The sequence below is a fragment of the Apostichopus japonicus genome, chromosome 8 (genome assembly GCF_037975245.1).
Source record: "Apostichopus japonicus isolate 1M-3 chromosome 8, ASM3797524v1, whole genome shotgun sequence".
In the NCBI taxonomy this organism is placed as follows: domain Eukaryota; kingdom Metazoa; phylum Echinodermata; class Holothuroidea; order Aspidochirotida; family Stichopodidae; genus Apostichopus; species Apostichopus japonicus.
Window position 1 is genome coordinate 8,703,895 of NC_092568.1, and position 22,806 is coordinate 8,726,700.

The 22,806-nt window shown below is 38.2% G+C and overlaps 1 protein-coding gene and 1 pseudogene across 1 annotated transcript; both read right to left on the reverse strand.

The window, feature by feature from the left end:
- Nucleotides 1-1,457: 1,457 nt before the first annotated feature.
- On the reverse strand, nt 1,458-1,686 carry LOC139972695 (U2 spliceosomal RNA; annotated as a pseudogene).
- Nucleotides 1,687-6,532: 4,846 nt separating this feature from the next.
- LOC139971340 (solute carrier organic anion transporter family member 3A1-like) lies at nt 6,533-21,642 on the reverse strand. Its single transcript, XM_071977695.1, has 11 exons — nt 21,487-21,642; nt 19,441-19,923; nt 17,987-18,230; nt 15,358-15,729; nt 14,558-14,722; nt 13,906-14,131; nt 12,540-12,702; nt 11,811-12,001; nt 11,209-11,273; nt 9,934-10,148; nt 6,533-8,461 (listed from the first exon to the last, which is right to left on the reverse strand). The coding sequence occupies exons 2-11, from the start codon at nt 19,885-19,887 to the stop codon at nt 8,366-8,368; spliced, it is 2,184 nt and encodes a 727-aa protein (XP_071833796.1). The 5' UTR covers nt 19,888-19,923; nt 21,487-21,642; the 3' UTR covers nt 6,533-8,365.
- Nucleotides 21,643-22,806: the final 1,164 nt, after the last annotated feature.

Below are 22,806 nucleotides of genomic sequence, written 5' to 3' on the forward strand. Positions count from 1 at the left end.
TAAGAACTAACGCTTTCAACCCCAGTCCCCTTGCAGTGAGACTGTGACTGTGTGACAGCGACGTAGCCAGGAATTTGAAAGGGGGGGGAGCACTTTTTGCGATTGATATCGATTTTCAAAAATTTATGCACGACTATATGAGCGGAGCGCCACCATCGGTTGGCGCGGAGCGTACAAGAAAATTTTTGGTTTTACAAACCCCCCAGATGGCCGGAAACGGCCCTTCCCGAGTGTTCATGCTGGTTCCATGGCCTCTTGCTAACTTGAGACACCTCATTCAATATCACTTTTCAACCAAAAAAACAAACGAGTTAAGATAGTACATAATTCAATAATACATAATGTATTTAAAATTAGCAAGGTACATGTACAGAGTAGTCTTACTTTTCAACTGCTGATACTTGTAGTTACATATATAGATAGGCCAGAAATGTCTTAGATACAACTATAGCCAGTAATTATCTTTGATACAACTGTAAATGTTTAAGTTAGCCTAATAAGAGAAGGCGAGAGCTATCCGACGATTGCCATCTGATTCAAATTTCTCAACTGTTTTCTCAACTGAAATATTATCTGCGTAAACAGGTTCTTAACTAGATGTTACAACACTGACAAGATCGGATCCTATAGTCTTTTTCAGCGGGTAGAGTGTTGAATGAAACGGCACGCGATAGAAATGACAGCCTAAATTAGAAGACTAGGTCACCTAATTAAGCCATATTCTTGCTACGTTCATTTCAATAGTTATTCCTGTCTAGACTCTTAAACTCGTCCAGCAAGCTTATGGATTTGAAATATGGGTGTTTTTAAAAAAAGATAACTTGGCCAAAAAAAGTGTAGGCCCGGGCCCACAGTGCTACATACTGGCTACGCCCCTGATCATATGATATCATATTATCAGCAGATTTTGTTTCCTGTTTGAATTCTTTTACATGTTCTTTTACATAATACATCAGAAAGACAAACATAGTGCTCTTTTACAATTTTTCAAGTAGGATGATTCTTGTTTATTGTCCAATGTCTGGACTTTAATACATTTGACCAACTTAACTGATGGACATTGGACAATATAAACTCTCATATTTTGGAATATAGCCATATATGCAGTGGCCTAAAAACAAATATCGTTATCACAGTGTATTAGCAGTGTAATAATTATTATAGGAAGTGCGTATCACGTACGATTGCTAGCTTGGCTTCATTACATGCTGTTCGTGCACAACTTAGGACGAATCATAGAAAGGATGAGATCGAACGTTGTCGACGTTGTTGTGCATACGGTTCGTGACATTCCATAGAGTGAGGTTAGGTAGGCAATATGTATTTTATTACGCAGTGGCCAACTGTAGGCTTGTAATAGGCTATAGGCTAAATTTAGCTAATTGCATCTGCCAAACTAAGTAAGTAGTTGAATCAGTAGGCATGAATGTTACTACGATTATAATTGAGTTAACGGAGCTGACGAGTATTCAAGATCAAAAGAGCACTGACAAAATACCATGCTAAAAACACAACAGTTTTTAAACATTTTTTTTCGACACTGAAAGGGGGGAGCGGTCGCTCCCCCTGCTTCCCCCCCCCCTGGCTACGTCCTTGCTGTGTGATCATCGTCAGGTGTGTATCACCATTCCCCTCGAAGGGGAACAGATACTACACATGATCTTAGCCAAAAGGCCGAGAAGTATATACAATAGCACGGTAGTCAATGTGGCTTCCATTCCTTACTTGTGCCAGGTATAATTAAAGGTATCGTTGCTGAGGTAATTTACTAATCGTATACAGGAACGTAAAGAAGTACGAATGTTCAATGCATCAGAGTAAAAAACGAAACCTTTAGTATTCGATCTATCAGCTTGCATATTTAGAGTTCTTCTCATCTCTGATATATACGGTGATAATATGGAGTTAAGGGTGGTTATAATCCCAGTACATCAGATTTATTGATACTGTGAAGAGAAGACACGGACTTAGGCAGCTTGTAGGTTATTAGATAGAAACCGGTGGAATCACTGGAATGCCGAGGTAGCCAACAACAAAGAAAAGAAGAATAAGAATAAGAATAATAAAGAAACAAAGACATAACAGCAACTGTGCTCTCTCGTTAAAAAATATCGCCAGCTCTGAAATATTTACCGATCAATTAATTCAAATACCGAACTGTATCGGACAAATTACCAAATAGATAACGGTGACTTTTCTCGAAATACGCAGGGATATGCATGATTTTCATTTGAAGAAACCTCTCCGCTCTAAAGAGCATGCCAGCTTTTGTCGATGTTCCAGAGTGAATGACTGCAAATGCCATGCAACTAATTAAGCAAATCTAGAGAAAGAACATCAGGCATTCGACCCCCCCCCCTACCCAAAGGCGATGGTAAACCCGTGCAATTTTTATGGTTTACCGGGTAACAGGTTAATTCGAATTATTTACAACGATTCCTCAGATTTAGTGTCATAATGCCCGTCTTTATATACCGTAATATTTTGAAATGATGGAAAAGAGATGGTGCTCTTTTCATAAGCGTTCTCTAATCATTTTATGAAATATTTAGATAAGCTTCCGTAGGTGTATTTTAAAGAGGATAGCGCCTCTTGCAAACTGCAAACTTAATGTAGACCCGTAATTGTCCGCGAAAAGACCTCTGAATTTTTCTCGCTCAAGACAATATAAGCCTGTAATTGACTGGTATTATATCACATATTTATTAAGTGTCTGTTTGTTTACTATTGAAAAATTTTCTTCTTTCATCGTCTTACAGAATAGGTCAATGGTGAAACATCTTAACAATTCAGTAACCATAGTGAAAGTATGTGTTAATGCCAAGAAAATAAAAGCAAATAACTGAATATGAAACCGATATAGTTACCACGTGGTCTCAAAATCGTGAAATAATATACAGAACATGCATAGCAACACTATAAAACAAAAATATCGTGAAATAGTGAAAACTAAGAAGAAGAAGAAGAAAAAACAAACAACATTTCAAATGGTAGAAAGTAGAGCTTATTATAATTGGCAGAAAGTAGAGCTAATTGTACATGGCAGAAAAGTATAGCGTTTCTTTTATAAATAGAAATTAGAGTTAATTATAAATCACAAAAAAAAAACGAATTAGTTAAAAATTACAGAAAGTAGAGCTAATTATAAATGGCAGAAAGTAGAGCTAATTGTGAATGACAGAAAGTATATAGCGCTAATTACAAATATCAGAAATAGAGCTTATTATTATAGGCAGAAAGTAGAGCCAACTATAGATGGCGGAAAATAGAGTTCATTATAAATCACAGGAAATAGAGCTAATTATAAATCACAGAGCTAATTATAAATAGCAGAAAATAGATCTAATTGTGAATGACAGAAAATAGAGCTAATTACAAATAGCAGAAAGTACTGAGCTAACTATACATTGCCGAAAAAAAAGCTAATTATGAATGCGATCAATTTTGCTTAGGTATGTAAGTAAGATATCAGTATCTTTAATAAGATTTGTGAATAGTAACTATAACATGGTACATATGTACTTTACCAGGTTACTAGTTATATAAAACTGTTACGCATAACACATACAAACATCACCAAGTTATTCATAGTTATAGGTCAACGTTTATTTTGGTTTTCACGCTTGTATATTAATCTGTTCCTCCGCTTTTGGATTTCTGGATATTCTTTATAATTACATTTTACGGGTAACTAATATGACAAGCATTTATGGATAAACTATTACAAAAATTAGATTCATTTGCTGTGATGTAAGCTTTATATGAGAAGTTATACGAAAAAGATCAAGTAGTCTATTGACACATTTATTACAAATAATATTATTGTGAATCTGTTCAGTTGAAAACTTACAGATTAAATATTAACACTACAACATCATTTGCAAAATCCTGTTTTTATTTCTTAGCCTATAACACTAAAAAGATTAGTGATCAGCAAACGTTGGTTGGCTTGTTTGAGGCTAGCATAAACCAGTATAGTAAACCTATGAAGTTATGAATATAATATAGGCCTAAATTAGATTATATAGCACCAAGGGCGGCGGAACCGGGGGGCACAGGGGGCACAGGGGGCACGTGCCACCCACGTTTCCTCAGGTTAAAAATGTGCCCTTTTTCTACATAAAAATTGAGGTGTCTCAAGTTAGCAAGAGGCCAGGGAACCAGAATGAACACTCGGGAAGGGCCGTTTCCGGCCATCTGAGGGGTTTGTAAAACCAAAATTTTTCTTGCTAGTATGCATATTTTCCTTCAAGGGGGGGGGGGGGGCGTTGATGGAGTGATGTGTATACGCAAATAAGATATACAGAGCTATAAAGGGTACTAAATATAAGGCTGCATCAGTCCAATCGAATTTCTGCAAAGTGCCCTTTGATGTCGGTGCCCCCCCCCCCCCCCCAGATTAAAAGTGCTTCCGCCGCCCTTGTATAGCACGCTAACGTTCTTAAGAGTAAATAGTTACAGGTGATAGAATATTAAATGTACAGATAGGTTAGAATGAACTTTCAGGTATATTTACGACGTTGCGCGTTTTTGTCGATGAGACTAAAATACGTCGTTATACCTTACGTGATCGCCTTCAGTGTTTTACTATACACATCTTTCAGAGAAAAACATTTAGCTACTTTCGCTTGTGTCCATGAAAAATATGTTTGAATTTCGATATCCACTTTTTTCTTATTCGAAATAGACTTTGTAAAAACATACCGACACCGTCTAATCATAATTTGTTAATTAAACTAGTTTATGTCAACACGTTGTTATTGGTTATATTAACGATCAAAATACTGTGTTGACTTATCGCATGTGATCAACAAAGATTGTTGAATACTATAATGAACATGAATTTATGATGACTGTAAATGAATAGTAAAAAAAGCTTGGAAAGGAAATTCAGAAGAAGAAAAAACAAAGAAAAACACCACAGCCATTTCGTTTACTGCATTTTTGCTTGTTAAAATTTGAAACATTTGTCTCTTAATAGTTAAAAAAAGGCTTTTAAATAGTTAATGTTCAAATCTTTATGTTAAATATATTTCAGATACGCTTCTCCTCAATATATATATATATATATATATATATATATATGTATATATATGTATATATGTTGATACTAGATGAGACTAGTGGAACACTAGTAGTTGTAACTCGGAGTTTCACGCTTTGTAGCGATCTTCAGACAACTGGTAGCTTCAAGTTATGCTCCATGAATATATAGGATCCTCGTCGGGATTACCGGGGATTATGCGGTTGTTGGTGTATTGTTCTGCCTGAGTATTCTCTTTCGCGTCCGTTCTGTTTGTGGGTTTGTAAGACTTTCTTCGGTGTTCGGCTGTTGGTGTATTCTCTTTTGCGTCCGATCTGTTGTTGGGGTTTTTTGCCTTCCTTCGGTGCTCGCTCCTTAGTTGTGTGTGGTTCTCTTGACGGTGTTTGGTGGTTGGACTGGAGTTGTTTATGTAGAACTTGTTTTCGTGGCGACACTTCGATATGAGCTCTGGGCGTTTGTTCAGGAGGGTCCGTTTGTCTGTGTTGATAATGATGAGTTTTTCAGTGAGACAGAGGTTGCACCGCTTCGACTCGTTGCTGTAGGCTTTGGCTCTGCTGGCGATCGACCAATTGATAGTGAATGGCTGGTTGTTCTGTTTCAGCTGCCAGATGTGCTTCGAGAGTTCCGTTGCGTTTTGGTGTTTTTCGTGGTTGAGCGACATCTTGTGGTTACCGTATCTGAGCTTGAAGGGGGGTTCTGTTAGGCCGATGTATGTCTTGCAGTTGTCGATGGTTTTCACTTCGGCCTTGTATATGATGTTAGATGCCTGGCAGTTTCCATTTAGTGGGCATGTGTCCTTTTTTCGGCAGTTGCAGGCTTCCTTTTCTTTCGATGTGTGGGTGGCTGCTATACGTTTGTTGTGTCCTTTGATGATGCTGGCGATGTTGGGCATGCAACTGTAACTGACTTTCACGGTGTTTCTGTTGAAAATCTTGTGTAGTTTCGATGTCTTCGGGAAGTGTTTGTTGATAAGTTTCAGGAATGTGCCTCCTATGTTCGTGGCTACGTTGCTGCTAAAAGGTGGGTTGAACCAAATGATGTTGCGCTTTCTGTTTCGGTTGTTCTTGGTAGGTTGGTGGGCGATGTATGAGAGATGTAAGATAGACGCCAACCTACTCTATATATGTATATATATATATATGTATATATATATATATATATATATATATATATATATATATATATATATATATATATATATATATATATATACGGACGTACGGGATTCAGAATTACCAAGTTACGAAAAGTACGAGAACGCTACAAAAACTTGTCCTTTAGTCCTTGAGTGGCTGAGTTTGATTAACATAGCAGCTTTTGAATACTATTAAAGTCATCATCTTTTAATATCGTAATAGTCAAACCTACCACGTGATAACAAGCTATAGCAATAGATTATAGAAGTTTGACAAATTTCGTAATCTCACTCACGAGACTGGATTATAGTGGGGATTATAGTGGGGGTTATAGTGGGGGTTATAGTGGGGGTTATAGATTATAGTTGGGTAGTTTTAATCCGAATTATAATCAGCTTATTGGCGGTAGATCTACTTACAATCTATCGCCCTGGTAATGGAACTCGCGACTCTCTTTAGTGTCACCAAAAAATAAGAGGGTCGCCATAACATCGGGAAGAAGATTAAGAATGGAGAAATTGCCGAAATTTGTGGGCAAAAGGTGGATATAATCATCAACATAATTTTTCTCAAAAGTTGCAAGACATCATCATTTCGAAACTAAGTACCATTAATCAAACACAAATTTCTTAAAGGGATAGGAGTACCTGCTTCCAATAGAACCGCTTCCCAGGCCATAATATGCGCCACTGGAAAGGTAGCAAAGAGGAATAAAGTGAAGGTTTGGGTCACCAAGCAAGAAAGTGTGAATACCATGTTGTCATGGATCTATTACTGAAGTTATCCAATGGACAACTGTGTAAAAGTCATGCAGTTACCCAAATGAATGCTTGCCTGGTTGAAGACACGAATATGCTACGTTATTAGCTTTAAATGTGCATAGCGTGAAATATCTTCTCCTTTCCCTCCACCCCCCCCCCCCCCGGTCTACACAGCCCAGTAGCTTTCTTGTTACGGTAAACCTACAATTGTTTTGTAAGATCAATTAATATATGCTAACAAATAAGTGTGTAAGTCATTGCATTCTTTTAATGTTTGTGTTGTTAACAAATCGCTTTATTTTTACATATTCAAGTAAACATCTTTTTGAAACTTCCGAAGTTTAATCCTATGTGTCGGGAGGCAAATATATATTTTCTATTGGAATGATGCGAAAATAATTTTCAAATAATATTTTTGGGATCATAACTTTCTCTTGCCGATAACTTTCGAACCGATATATCCAGCTATATTGAATCGATATATCCTGAAGTATACCGATAGTTTTCATATTTCATATTTCATACTTTTCCCCACCCTACCCCTCCACCGTTCCCAACGATCGAACCCGAAAATGGTGATCAAACATTATTTACAATCTTGAAAAACATGGAATCTGCAAGCAAAGCCTGATTAAGAAACAATCCATACATGTACACAAATTGCAAAATGAATCCACATATATAAATATGCATGAGCTTGATTATATCACCAAATATCATCACATATCACCAAATGATTTGCATATCAATATTAACATTCGTTCAATTTCATGAATATTGAAATCATGGAGCTTTAAGAGCAGCCGATTGGAGCAATATCCAATAATGCTAACAATTTCACTCTATACTAAGGTAGGGAGGGGGATGTGGAATTGTCTCTTCATCCTCCGTGGATACGGCCCTGCTATATAGATGTCTTTTGTTGTGAGACAATCAAGAAACAAAATTTTATATTATATAAACAACAAAGCAATATACCGTAATGTATAATATCTCTCGACTGAATAATTCTTTGTATCCCCTTTCTTGCATCATCATTCGTGGTTACAGAATAGAAACATATTCATGTTGGATACTGTCATATTTTAGGCCTATGTAATACATTTAGAGGGATTCTTGAGTGGCTACAGATTCTACAATTTTTGCAAAAAAAATGTGATAATGTTAGTGATACTTCACAATTCGATGATAAATTGTGTTGTCAGGTTTAGGAAAAAACACACACAAGCAACTCGGCAATATATCACGGAGGTTAGCTTGTTAGCTCAACATTGAGTATCATGTGCAGTTTAAGGCCCTTCCGGACCACCGTAAGTGGCCTTCATGTATGGGACCTTCGGCTTTTACCCCGCATACTTCTGCTTCTTCTTAAGAAGTATAGCGTGTGCTAGCTGTTCCTCAGAGGTAGGTAGAGATGACTGATTTCAAGCTGTGGTATGCTCGGTTTTGAAGGTTTGAACTGTTACTCCTGTTGAGTCTGATACCTGTTGTTTATCCTGCAGTTCCATTCCTTTGTATTGCTATGTGTAAAGAATGGAATTATTATGAGTAGTACGAAGAATGCGGCGTTTTCAAGTGAACTTCGTATATTTACCAACCACCGCAAACAAATATCACAATATTATTAATAAAAAAAACCCAAACCCAGTTATTCTGAACCTACAAGTGCATAAAACGCGTTTTGTTATTTTCAGCCTACCAGTGTACAATCATATATATGATGGAATCAACTTGACGCTGAAAAACATGGCCAAACACATCAACACTGACTGCGCCCTTTCATTCTAAACTGCAGCCACTATAACAAGGAAGAAACGGAGGCGTATATGTATACCATGCGTCGGTTCCTTACCGAACTAACCACTGAAAATCATAACAAAACAGAACCGCAGTTTTGACCAAAAAGCAACGAAAAAAAAACCGAAAACGAAAACAAAGCGAAAAACATAGCAATTATTTACACGTATAGGACATTTTACCAAGTCTAGTCTTATTTTGACATTTCTTTCAATTAGTGTAGGCTATCTAGCTTAGTATAGGCCTATGTATCATTTGACACCATGAAAGAGAATGATCACCTTACAACTATACTTTTAAGTTTACTATTGATACTTTTTCTTATTCGAACCTAAACACCAGAATATTGTCAATATTTTACGAAATTCTCTGATCCATCCCACCCTGCCCTTTCTCCTCTAGAAGCAACGTGTTTCCACGGTACGCTCATTCCAGAAACTTACACAAGTACAAACACCTGCACATGTACCTGCATATCCACCTACACCTGCAAATGGACATGCACAAGCAAATGCACGTTTTCGGACACGTCTCATGCACAAGGCGCTATATCGTACTTCAAAAGTGTTGAAGTTGATTCTTGAATGAGGATCTGTTATGTCATACACTTATAGTGTCGTGAACCCTCATGTATATTTAATATATGCAGATGTATGTAAATATACTCTGTTTAACTTATCCCTTTAATGATTTCTTGGAATTAAACATATGTGTAGTGTGATTGGCTGCTGCTGTCATGTGACTTAAACGTTAACTTATGATTGGAAGAAAGTATCTTGTCTTTTGCCTCGTCATGTATGACAGTTTTGTAAGCCAATTCAGTCTCACTGTATACCTCTACTGTGTAAGGTCTCCGTGTGTGAAAGCACGTACAATATACTAGAAATTACACTAATTATATAGGTTTCCACATATTTAATCTGATCAATCCTGCGAAATAAATAGTACGAATCATTATATCTCTCTGTTGGACTGGTTATTCACGTTATTCGTGTCGTCCCTGCCACGCGACCATCGAAATCTGCCTTACCGTACTGGGACGGACGCGACAGGATCTCAATAGATTGCGCGGTCAACCTCCCCCAACCTCTATTTCCATCCCGCCTTTACTATCTCCCCTCGGCCCTCACTCGGCCCTCCAAGCAAACAAACATCCGCTATACCCTTCCAAATAATAAAATAAGTTTCCCATTACCTTAGTGTTTTTCTTGAAGACCCAGACCGAAAGGAAGACCAAAATGGCGAAAAAAAGATCGATAGCTCGTAGTGAAGCTATCAGCCCGTAAAAGTGAAACCGTAGACTGGGTAGGTCGTAGAGGATACAGTTGCCAGTTTTCCCACAAGATGTCTGAAAAAGTTGGCAAGCTTTCTCTATACTAGCACCGAAGTAAATTGGACCCGGGATAAAACCTGAAAACATAAAAACGAAAGTTCTATAGATCGTTTTCCAAAAAAGTAATGATAACAATAAATAATAATAATAATAAACAGTTCTTATTAAGCGCCCGTAACAGAAGTCTCAGGGCGCTTTACAAATATAAAAGTCATAAAATACAAAAAGAATACAAGTCAAACACACAACAAAAGAAGCAAAAGACCGCTGACCAGACAAGGAACATGCAACGAAAGAGCAAACCAATAAGAAAACCAGTGTCTGGCCATCGATCCTGACCTATTCTAAAAAATAAACCAAACCAATTTGATATAAAATCAAACATGTATAAACAAGAGAAAAGTATACAGTATGCTATATTCTATGTGAGACAAAACGCAAACGCTCAGCACGGCATTCATCTACATTAGTGGTTTTCTGTAGAGTTCAATCCGCTCACCAAGAAGCAAAGCTGCCAACAACATTGCACTAATCGGGCATGTAGGAGCCACTTAAGATTATTAGTTTGTCCATTTACCTACCGGCAAACCCTGTACATTGCTCATTCGTAGGTACAGTGAATTTATTTTTATATTTGTAACCCTTTGTTGCAATCAATTGTTGTTTGTTTGTGTGGTCCTCGTAGAAATGATTCGTGGACCCCTTGATCTACATATCTGTTGTGTGAAAATCGCAATCCTACGAATGCCCATTAGTGCCATTGAAAAAAAAATCGGCGGGTCTGGGGTTGTTTTTTTTTTTAGTATGTAAATTATAAATTTAGGCGTCTACAAATTATTTGTCTCAAAACAACAGAGATGCCCAATTTATTTCTCGGAAAAAAGATAATATGTCAACTTCTCTCTTTCTCCACGTCCCTCCCAACCCCCCCCCCCCAAAAGAACACTATAGTGGGCCAACGTAAAACCGCCGTTCCACAATTGACGTAGCCTATTAATTATACGATATAACATTATCATAGGTAGCTGGCCGTTCTTTCAGTACTTGCGAGTCGGCCACAGACTTTATACATCGCTTACATTCTTATTGTATGTAACCTCAAGCAAGAATTATGAACGAGAAACTGTCAGAACTCACCGAGAACTTTCATGAACACACTTGAAATCCCCATCATAACTGATCGGTCCCTTTCTTCAACGAGTCTGTAAAAGAAAAACAATGAAAACTTTAATAAAAGTGAAAAAGAAACTCATTAACGAAAAAACCGACTGGAAGCTTGTTATTAATCTGAAATGAGCATTTATAAGCAAGAAGGAGATTCGACTCAAAATAAAAAGTAACGCCGGGATTGTATACAATTAAACTGGGGTGTAATCCGTGGCTACACATATACAACTTACTGTGGCTTCCGCGACTGGTATGGCGCAACCCCCCCCCCCCGCACCACAGTAGAGAAGTGGTCCCATATAAGGGGCCGCCAATCACGAGTACATCGCTGGTTAACTCGTTTGGTATAGCGCGGGAAAGTGGTAATACTTATCTTTAACAGCTATAAACCGTAGCTATAGTGTTGAACGACTGGGGGGATGGTGAAAACCTGGGGAGGGGGAAAACTGGGAATAAGGGGGTACTTCAAAGTCATATGTTGCAATGTAGTTTTTGATCATATGTAGATCCCCTCGTTCATGCATCCCCCCCCCCCTCACGGTATAGCGCACTTTACACTGTATGTGACCTACCTGATCTGTAACATCAGCGTCGGATTTGCGGCAAAAGTAACCAGAGTGAAAAATAGCATATTGACAGCTATGTAAACTATCCACATATTATCACAGCCTGTAGGACAAGCCTCAGAGAAAGCGTACCCTTCGTCTTCTTGGTAGAAATCATTGGATAAATCTATCGGTACACAACTGCATTGAATAAAAACCTGTAACCAAAAAGTAAAGCATACTTCTAAAATTTTGTAAATTTCAGATTATGCATGGCAAAGAGCGATCCCTCAGAGCAGTGACTTATAAGTCAGGGGTGGGGGAGTGGTTGGTAGTGGGTAGGTATCCAACCCTAAAGCAGACGTGTAGCCAGGGGGCGAAGGGGCGACCGCCCCCCCCCCCTGAGCATATATTTTGTATGTTTTGATGATATCGCTAGTTATTTCAAGCATAGATGCAACTTACAAGGCCCGGGAAGTGCCATTTCCAGCGACCTGGAGGTATTTTCAGCCAAAATTTTCTTGTACGCGTAGTGCCAACTCATGGTGGCGCTACGCTTATAGATAGATTTCAATGCAGAATCTACGGCTCTGCAAGTTTGCCTACAGGTTTGCCCCTCCCTTGGCAAATTCATGGCTACGCCCTAAGGGCGTCGCTCAGGACATAATTTTTGTACGCAATCTAAAACTCAAGCATTTACACACTTATATATTCATTTATGCACTGAGTGTTATGAATATTCATATAGCTACGTACTGTTGAGTTTTTCCCAGATATTTCCCAGGTCTCTTGCGACTTGCATCCAGCGTGACAAGGTGTGATGTAAGTGATGCCATCCGAACCACATACCGGTTGGTAGTTGACTGTACAATCACAATCATTATTGCACATATGGTCTAAATCTGATGGCGTTTCCCCCCTATATGTTGTTTGATACAACAAGTAAAAGAAGAGACGTGATAAGGTTAAAAGCAAGATGAAAGGGGTGGGGGGGGGGTGCAGGTATAGGGAGGAGAGTTGAGGGTACGGAAGAGTGAGAAGGTGGGTAGAATGAAGTCGAACACTGTTGAACATTGTTATAAACATGGTGAGTTCTTAACAAAGTTTACTCTTTACTCTTGATTTCTATGACATACGAGTCCATGTAAACCAGGCTTTGGTTTGAAACGAAAATAAGGAACAACATACTTCGCGTCCATTAGTTACCCTGGATAACACTTGATCAAGAACATACAACGATTCGTTTCCCTATTGCACAAATACTGATACGGAAATTGTATAGTTTCATCACTATCATAATTCACACTAACTTACATACGAAGCAAATGAATGAACATTAATCGAATGCTTTCGTCACTCGTATCGTCTTAAAGGCATTGAAGACTCGCCCCAAACCGCGTGCCGCCCTCTGAAAAAGTTAACTTTCCGTTGCTTGCAAGTGAAGTTTTTTTCTTGTCGCTACAAAATGCAGAGAGTAATGTATGTATGTATGCGTGTATGTGTGTATGCATGTATATATAATGAAACATATATGTATGTAATGTATGTATAATAAAACGCTGTTATCTTTTATCTGGATCTGAGATGTCCATCGCTGCTATATGTACACTGTGTTGTGGGTATTGACCGTAGCTGTATGTATTGACTGTACACTATAGTGTCTAATAACCGACGGTAGCAAGCTGTGTGTGTATTTTCTGGGATCGATGGTGGCGTCTACAGGGCGTCTAACACTTCTGTTACACCTCATTTGGCATCAGACGTTTCTTTGTGCGCGAGTCTTCACACCCTTTAATGATGCTAGACAGTCATGAAAGGTTTCTCTCATCTTCTTCTATAGATCCAACAACGCAAAGTGATACCATAGGACTTGTTCCCTGCATGGCATGAGAAGTTGCATGCTCTCATTTAAGAACCTTCAACGTACTAGGAATAATTCGAAAGGATCGCAACCATTTCAGGAAAAGAGTTTTAAAAATTGAAGCAATTTTACTTTTTTTGGCTTGCTATAATATGGTATAGCAAGTTTGATGACCTTTCACATGTACCTCCGTAATAAAATAGAGGCAGTTTTAAAAATTGTATCATAATACACAACAGTTAGGCCTATAGCTATACTTACGCGACATAACTAGAAGAATAACTATCCCTTGATTCATATGGAGCAGTAAGCCCAGCAGTCGGTGTGTTTGGACATCCAATGAAGAGATACATTATAGTGGTAAAGAAACAACCAATGTGTAGAACTAAGATCATCATAGCTTTGCCCTTGTTTTGGAGGTTGAATGCTCGTATAATACAGCCGCCTGATAGGGTACCGATGAAGGCAGCCGGTATGACCACAACGCCTATGGAGAAATGTTCCAAAAAGAGAAGCATAAAGTGCCAGTCATAATGGGATAGAATTGTTATATTGAATGAATTCCGACGTAATATTAATCTAAAAACTATATCCCACCCACTCTCCTTCCCTGAAGAAAAAATATATATATATTACAGAAGTTAATGGTCACACAATTAAAAAAATAAAATAGTAATAACAGCCACTCATCTTTAAACTTAATGATGATTTTTTACTGCAACATTTAAAGAAGTTTAACGTGTTTGTGAGACATTAACTTACTAGCACTGTAACTTGACAAAACTCAATGTCCTCATTTTAGATCAAAATCTCCAGAAATACGGAAAATTTTGGAATTTGAAAGGATAACCTGTTGGCAATATCCCATGAACCCCTTCATCTGTAGAATCTTAGATTATTAGTTTTACTTTACCTGTTAAGAGGGCAGCCCTAGATGCATCTAGATTAAATTGATTTTGGATATACTTGGGACCAAAGGCTCTCCCTCCAGCAAGACTTGCCGTATTAGCACAAGTGGCCAATATCATCGCCATTACCGTAAAGTTACGTAACACTCGGAGAACCGACTTTAATAATCCTGGATACAAGATAAATGAACAAAAATATAATATGGATTAAGGCTTGTGATTTGGATATATATATATATATATACATACATACATATATATATATATATATATACATAGGCTATATATATATATATATATATATATATATATATATATATGTGTATGTATATATATATATTACGATTTTCATTTATATATATATATTTATTTATATATATATATATATATATATATATATATGTACTTCTATATATATGTACTTCTATATATACTTTTATGTATTGAGCATGTATATGGAGGGGATAATGCTTTCAACGCAAACAGTTGCGTAAATACAACAGCATGTCTGATGATATGGAGGGGTTGGTCTGAGGGGCTGCAGCTGTGTGGCTCGGGGTCATTTATGGGTCACTTCAAAAATTGAAGACTATATAAACAGGACTCAGTATCATACTTGTCCGAGGAGCCCGACCACCATCTAGACTCTCCTGAATGTAAGAGTGACCACCCCCCAACCCCCCTCCCCCCAACCCATCCGCCCGTTCTCCATCACATCCCCAGATTCGAAGAAGTGAGGTTGGGTACGTCCTTATCCATATTTCATAATAATATGAGATAATATTTGGTCACAAATTGTTGATACCTTTGACAAATCCAGTGATACCCTCGTCTTCTTCAATGTTAGGCATATGGAAGCTGAGGGATACATCACCCATCTCTGTATCATTCTTGTCGTCCACCGAACCCTCCTGCTCCCGACTACCTGCAGCTTTGTTCTTGGATATCTTAAGAGGATGGTGATCAGCAAAACAAAAGACAGGACAGGAAAATAAAAGTACCATGCATCCGGACACCACAAAACCGAGCCACCAGGCACCTACCCAGCGAGGATCGTCTGGCCCTATGGGATACGTTTCAAGGGTATCGAAGGGGAAAGATACTGGTAAACCGAGGCACATGAATGCGATCATGTAGCCAAGGGTTGCACCGATCGGAAAAGTGGTAAAGAGAACGGCTGTGAATAGAAGGAAAAAATGTAAAAACACGTCAACTATACCCTTTGTTGATTTTTATAGCGTTACATGTTTCAGTAATGACGTGAGTTTGGAACAAAGAGGTTACTGGGCGATGTAATCATTTTGGTTTATCATCATTCTTCTTTTGTTTTTGTTAATATGATTGCAAATTTTACGTATAATTGATCAGAATCAGAATTGACATAAAAATAACAAATATTATACCATACTCCTTTTATCTCATTTTATCTCCTTCTATCCGCCTCAATTACCAACCTCTTCCCCTCTCCCGCATCTCCCACACCCCACCCTCCACCCTCCAAAAAGACTTGCATTTAAAAAATCTTCCTTTAACTCTTGTTTAGTTATCATGTGTAACTATTTGAAGGAGAACTAACAATTCTTAAAGATGAAAAGGTAAGTAAGAAAAAAAAAACTATGTTCAACATATATGTGATAGAAAGTATGTAACAAAACTACATCCCATGGCTCAAATGAACTACATTTAAACGATTCAATCGTGGAGTTAATCATTGGAAGGGTTATCTTTTGGAATATTGACCTATAGATAAACTGATGAAGGAATGAATTCCCCTGATGTCACCAGTCTAGCTGCCTGCTGTGCAGAGTAAACAGGGAACTTGTGTCAAAACACACTATAGTTGTGTGTTAATACAATATATGATTTATGGCTGGAAAGCACAGAGCCTTAATGTGCATGTACTTGCAAGGCACCCTGCTCCCCCTACCCCCTGCTCCCCCTACCCCCTCCCCCACCCCTTGCTCTCGCTCTTTCTCTCTTGATACGCTGGTACGCAGTGGAGTGTTAGCTCAGTGGTTAACGTCGGTGCCTTTCAATCATAAAGTCCCTGGTTCGAGTCACTCCCAGATTAATATGTCGTTCAGTTACAGAGTTGTTGACAATTAACAATTCATAATCATGGACGCTAAATATGAATGTAAGAGACTGACTTCGGTCAGCTTGCGGCTTTGATAAGCCAATGAGGCTTCTTCGCGAGTTCCTGCTGGCAGGAGGATCTAAAATACATACCTACATACATACGCCACTAATCGCAATGACCTGGCAGGCATAGCATGTCATTAATAAATAAATTAGTATAGCCTATACTAGTACTGCACGGTTAAGTTATGATAAGAAGGTACATGTTACGATGTCTGATAATACAAGTAACAATGGCTACTATCTTGATAAACGCAGATATTCAGACTGGTATAGCATTATAATCAGTGTACATAGTCAGACATCAACATGATAACGACACTTAAAATGATTCTTTTTGCCATGGGGAACAATAAAACCACTTGAGATAATATCTATCTCACTCGTCAGAAGTAAAAAAAAAAAAAATACAAAGCCGTATTGACTTTCTGGGTTGAGTAGGTTAAGGCGACCTATGGGAGCGATATACTGTGTAGACATACACACATAGGCTTATCACAGGTGTATGGAAATTTTTTATTTATAGTAATGTAGCACCGTAATTGAACTAGAAGAAAAATCAGGAGAGATGAAATATTACTTCCTTGTGACTAAGAAAATAATAAAGACATTTTACAGTCATTTCCTTACTTGGACGAGAAAAGGGTGGCTGGAGAGACTGATAGAAGGTATGGGGGGGGGGGGTGAAGGGGAGGGGAGGGGAGAGAGGGGAGGTTCTTCTCTCATGTAAGCCGTCTACTTGTACCAATGCTATAGTGTATGTTAGTGGCATGCATTTTTAACTTGGTAAATGTAGGAAAGGAACAATGGAATATTTTACTTGTTGTCGTTCTAATAATTTTGAACTTGAGTTAGTAAATGAGAGAAGAAAACACTGTTAATAAACTGCATATCTATTGCAGAAATTTTTAGTAAGAAGACATAAAAAATAGGTTGGGCAAGCATACTGTGTAGGATTTAAAATGTCAGGCCTTTTAACGTTTACATTGTACATGATTAAAACCAGTTAAATGTATTTATGATTCCTGTTGTAAACAAACTCGACAGCCATGTAACGTATGTGCAAATGGATGGGATGAAATGGGTTGGATGGGATTGAGTGGGTTGGATGGGTGGGTGGGATAGTGGGTCCCTTTTCTACCGACCGATATACACTGTAGAGTTTCGATGGCTAACCTTGTCATCAATGAAGTGGGTTGGATTGCATGAAGTAGGTTGGTACGGGATGATGTGGGTTGGAAGGGATGAAGTGGGTTGGATGGGTGGGTGGTTTGGTGGGTCCTTTTTCTACTTACCGATATACATTGCAGAGTTTCGATTGCTAACCTTGTCGTCAATACAAGAGACGATAAGTGGAAACACAGCGCTGCTAAAACTGGTCAGAACCTGACCAAGGAGAATCCACCATGCCTGATTGACAAGAGCTCCCGATTCACTATTCAAACCGTTATCACAATCATCATCATCAGCATCATAATGATGCTCACTGTCACTGCTGCCATGTGCGGTCTCAGTGGTACAGAAACGGTCTTCTCCGTTCTTCAAATGACCACAAGAAAAAGAAGAAAAAAACAGTGTTTAAAAAGCAAAATTTCAAATCTCGAATTGTACTTTACATTTTCTGTCCCTATGGGAACGTTAAAGGGTGCTATCAAAATGGTAAAATATTTTTTTTTCTGCAATTTTAGCTGTTATATTCACCATGTTGCTACAAAATGATATTAAGTGATAAATTTTATCATTTTGGTGCAATTTGGTTAAATTGATGACATTTGATAAATAACTTCTTTTGTCATATTTCAACAAAATGTTGACATCCTCACTTACTATAGATTCAATGAGTTCGTCTATTTATTGCAAATTTTTAACGTATTATTCGAACAATTAATCATCTTGTTGAAACTTGATACAATATTTACAGAGAGAGATCTTAACATGTTAACGGCACCTTTACGCTTCCATAGTCTTCCCATATCTCTTCTTTTCCTCCTTTGTATTTCGTTTTGAAATTTTGTTATTGTTCACTATAGGCATATCATTGTGACTATCACAAGAGTGACTTTGCCAATGTTGCCGTTATAGTTAGTTTTGTAGCCAGGTCCTTTCCAGTTTATTATATATTTTTTTTTATTGGAAAGTCCTGCAGCAAAACACGCTTTAAGGGCGGTAACGGTTATGCAACTTTAGACGTGGGGCCCTCGTGCACTCTTAATGTTTAAAGAATTAGAGGAGTGACCAGGGGAAGGGGGGAGGGGGACAAGTAGTTTGGGCCTAGTCGGAACCCCCCCCCCCCCCCCCACACCACTCCGGCTACCTCAGTTATAGTCACTCTTATCTAACACTGACTAAATAGCAAATTTAGCACTAAAATGGGTAAGTGTTTTCAATGTATCAGAGTTACATTACGTCAGAGTTAAATTAGTTAAAATTCACTCTGAAGAGAAAAACTATAAATAACACTTATCGACCAGTGTTCACTCTTTGGGAGTGTTCACTGTGAACACTCTCAAAGAGTGAATCTTCACTCTTTGGATTTAAGAGTGTGTGGCATATTTGCCATTTGGCCTTGATCGATATTGATAAAATTGTAGTGAAATGGTGAGTAAGTAAACAATTCGACAGACCGGCTGATACTCCAAACAAATAGCTGACATATAGGCATAGAGCATACTATATATTTACGATTGAAACTTTTACAAAAATACACGTGATAAATTATTCAAATTAACCAAATAAAGTTAATCTTTACCTCTCCAGTATAGTTCGACTGCGTTGCAGGATCCAATGCGGAAGGCAAACTATAGAGATAATGGGGTATCGAACACACGAAACTGCCACAAGCACAAATTAAGTAGAGCGCCCCTAAAACACGGGCCCTGTTTCTCTTCTGGCCATAATATATCACAAATAGAACCGTAAATAGGCCAACGATATCCGTGACAGTGAAGAAGAAAGCCGTCTGCGAACTTTTTAACTGAAATCTCTTCTCCAGTGTCGAAGTACATGCTCCTAGGTATGTCACGGAAGCGGCGAGACCGATGTTTGCTAACCAGACGAATGCGGTGAACATCTTGGGGTTATCAAACAGGCCCATTTCCCTCCTCGCGACCGGTGGGGAGTCCTCTACCGTCGGCTGGTAAGCTGCATTGGACCGTCGCGTCGACGGCGAACTCTGACCTGAACCCGAATAAGGCATTCTACGGTATCTTGGCCGGATTTCTGCAATGGCAGCCTGCATGATGTGTAAAAAGATTATAGGAAACTATGCATAGAAGTTTAGCTGGAGTTAACGGTATATATCGCAGAATCGGTTCTATATTACAGATTACCGTCTCTTCTTTATGTGAGGCACTACGTGTAATCTATTGAGATAAATGGCTTTGTTGTTGTTAAATAGTACGCACGTAGTTCACTGACATCCATATGTTGTTTACAAGGGCGTAGGAACCGGGGGGCTGGGGGCGCCAGCCCCCCAGTGAAAAATATGATACTTCCGCCCCCCCCCCCCGCTCCGCAAGTCAGAAAACCCCTTTTTCATTTCCAAATGAGAAAAAAATCTCATTTGGAGCACCAAATTGCATCTAAGTCCAGGTGAAAATGCAAAATTATTTACAAAATGGAGTGGGTGTTTGAAGTGTGCTATATTGCACTCAAAAGTACCTTCCTACGCCACTGGTTGTTTATCAAGGATCCAGTGTATGACTATACGTTTTAAAGTAATATTACTCTTTATTTACTCCTGATAATCCTTCTCTTATACAGATTGTTCCATAAATCTTGTTTCATCTTTTTTTTGCTCGAAAGGGAACAGTCAAACCTTTATAATTTTCTATATAGAGCTGTTATACTAAACTTATCATTTCCATAGAGATAAGTATAGGCCTAAACAATTACGTAAATTATGCGTATACTGTGTTTACTAGTTTATGTATTTACTGTTTTATGTCATTGTATATTCTAGATTGTTTGTAAAGCGCACAGATGCATCGCGCGTAGTGCGCTATATAAGATTTCATTTACATTACATTACATTTACATTGTATATATTCGACGTTCAAGTTTTATTACACAAAATATGAGTTTTACGAAAAACATAAAGTTACAAAAATCCTTGAAAGTATGCGAAGGGAATCAATTTAAATATCACGTGGCATATTAGCATATATACAGTCGATGTCCTTTATTAGCTATGTATGGCGATTAGCCAAATATGATATTTGTTGTGTACATATAGGCGTATATACAGTAGCGAAGTCGTTGATTGTGTGTTCTTTATTGGTTGTTCTCTATAGCTGTGCAAATAGATTCAAATTAGTATACATGCTTAACTGTTATAGATACCTATCACGTACATTCCACTAACCGCCGAAAACTCAAGAATGATTTCACGTCTTGTTGAAAGTTGACGAGATTAAATTAAAAAGCAAAATTAATTAATATAATAACATATATAAAACATTAAATAAAATAATTCCGTCACTCGTAAATATACGTAAAAGATTACTTTGAGTTTCAGATTTGAGTCAGAAACATTATCACACACACATACACACACACAAAAAATATTCTTAAGTATGTCGTATAATTAGTCATCAGTTTAGCGTGGGAGGGAACATCTCTTACATAACGTTCCCGCCACACGCCCACACCTGGACCAAAAACAATAAAACGGTTACACATCCAATTACTGAATTTCTAATCAAGATTAATGTTACCAGTCTGGGATATAAAGAATTAAAAATCCCACAATGAAGAGCCATTGTAAAGCAAACAAAATTTAAACATTATAACTTACCTATAAATACAACGGCATAAAAGTTTTATAAAACAAAACTCGTCTTTTTTCGGTATCGATATAAAATCACCGTGGGTATAGTTCTATTTCGATATTTTTCTTGAAGCTGTGTGCTCACCAGGTGTTGATATTCGAATGGTAAGACATACGGATAAAAATCGACAAGAACCGTTATACGTGAATTACCATCTTGCGCCAGTCACTAACCATCAGCCCGTTTGGTATCAAAGTTCAATTTCGTGTTTCTTCACAATAGCAGGTTAATTATTAACACTTTTTGATAATTATTATACAAACATCTTGTGGAAGGAGATAAATTACTCTGAATATTTTTTTTTTTAAAAGTGACTAATAAGAGAACGAACAAATGGGTTCTACACTCTGTTGACTAATGTCTGCGGTAGCAACCCAAACATTTGCTCAGAGAATTATAGCTTTCCCAAACGTGTAAAAATTTGTTATCTTACTAATTTTGATTACAGTCTTTGCTTTGTTTAAAAGTGAAACAAACCACATCCATCATCTTTGTTATATGCGATTGAGCAGGGGCGTAGCGAAGGGGTTTTTGTTGGGGGGGGGGGTGTGGAGAATTTGATTTGCCGACGGATCTGGAAGTGGTGACTGAAATGGGAAAGGGGTCTAAGGGGAGGGGGTGTCCCCCTCCCCTTTGGCAAATTTTTAGTTTTGAAACGTCCTTAGATGCAATCTGGTGTATATTTTAAGTCAAATTTGATTTGCCGACGGATCTGGAAGTGTTGACTGAAATGGGGGAGGGGTCTAAGGGGAGGGGGTGTCCCCCTCCCCTTTGGAAACTTTTTAGTTTTGAAACGTCCTTAGATGCAATCTGGTGCATATTTTAAGTCAAATTTGATTTGCCGACGGATCTGGAAGTGGTGACTGAAATGGGGGAGGGGTCTAAGGGTAGGGGGTCTACCCCTCCCCTTTGGAAAATTTTTAAGTTTTGAAACGTCCTTAGATGCAATCTGCTGCATATTTTAAGTCAAATTTGGCACGGAAGAAGCTCCCGTTCTCCTTTTCTCTATTCAGCTTTCCTTCTTTCTTCCCCTTCCGCTCTCTGCACCTTTTCTCCTTTTGCCGACAGACCCAAAATTTGCCGACAGCGACCAAATTATTGGGGGGTGTGACACCCCCCCACACCCCCCCCCCCCCCCGCTCGCTACGCCCCTGCGATTGAGGTAATTTAAGATAAAACAATTTTCGTAAACAGTTTAAAAGAAAAACAATTCCCACTTAATATGGGAGTTTTTAATATTTCAATGTTCATCCATACATGGACAAGACATAAGACTTGAGTAAGTC

What these genes read in the sequence shown, in the direction of transcription:
- LOC139971340 (XM_071977695.1), bottom strand. Translation starts at nt 19,887, where the DNA reads ATGCCTTATTCGGGTTCAGGTCAGAGTTCGCCGTCGACGCGACGGTCC. An exon ending in TAGGGCTGCCCTCTTAACAG is followed by an intron (nt 14,132 to 14,557) that starts GTAAAGTAAAAC and finishes ATTTCTCCATAG; the next exon opens with GCGTTGTGGTCATACCGGCT. An exon ending in TCTTCAAGAAAAACACTAAG is followed by an intron (nt 8,462 to 9,933) that starts GTAATGGGAAAC and finishes CTTTACACATAG; the next exon opens with CAATACAAAGGAATGGAACT.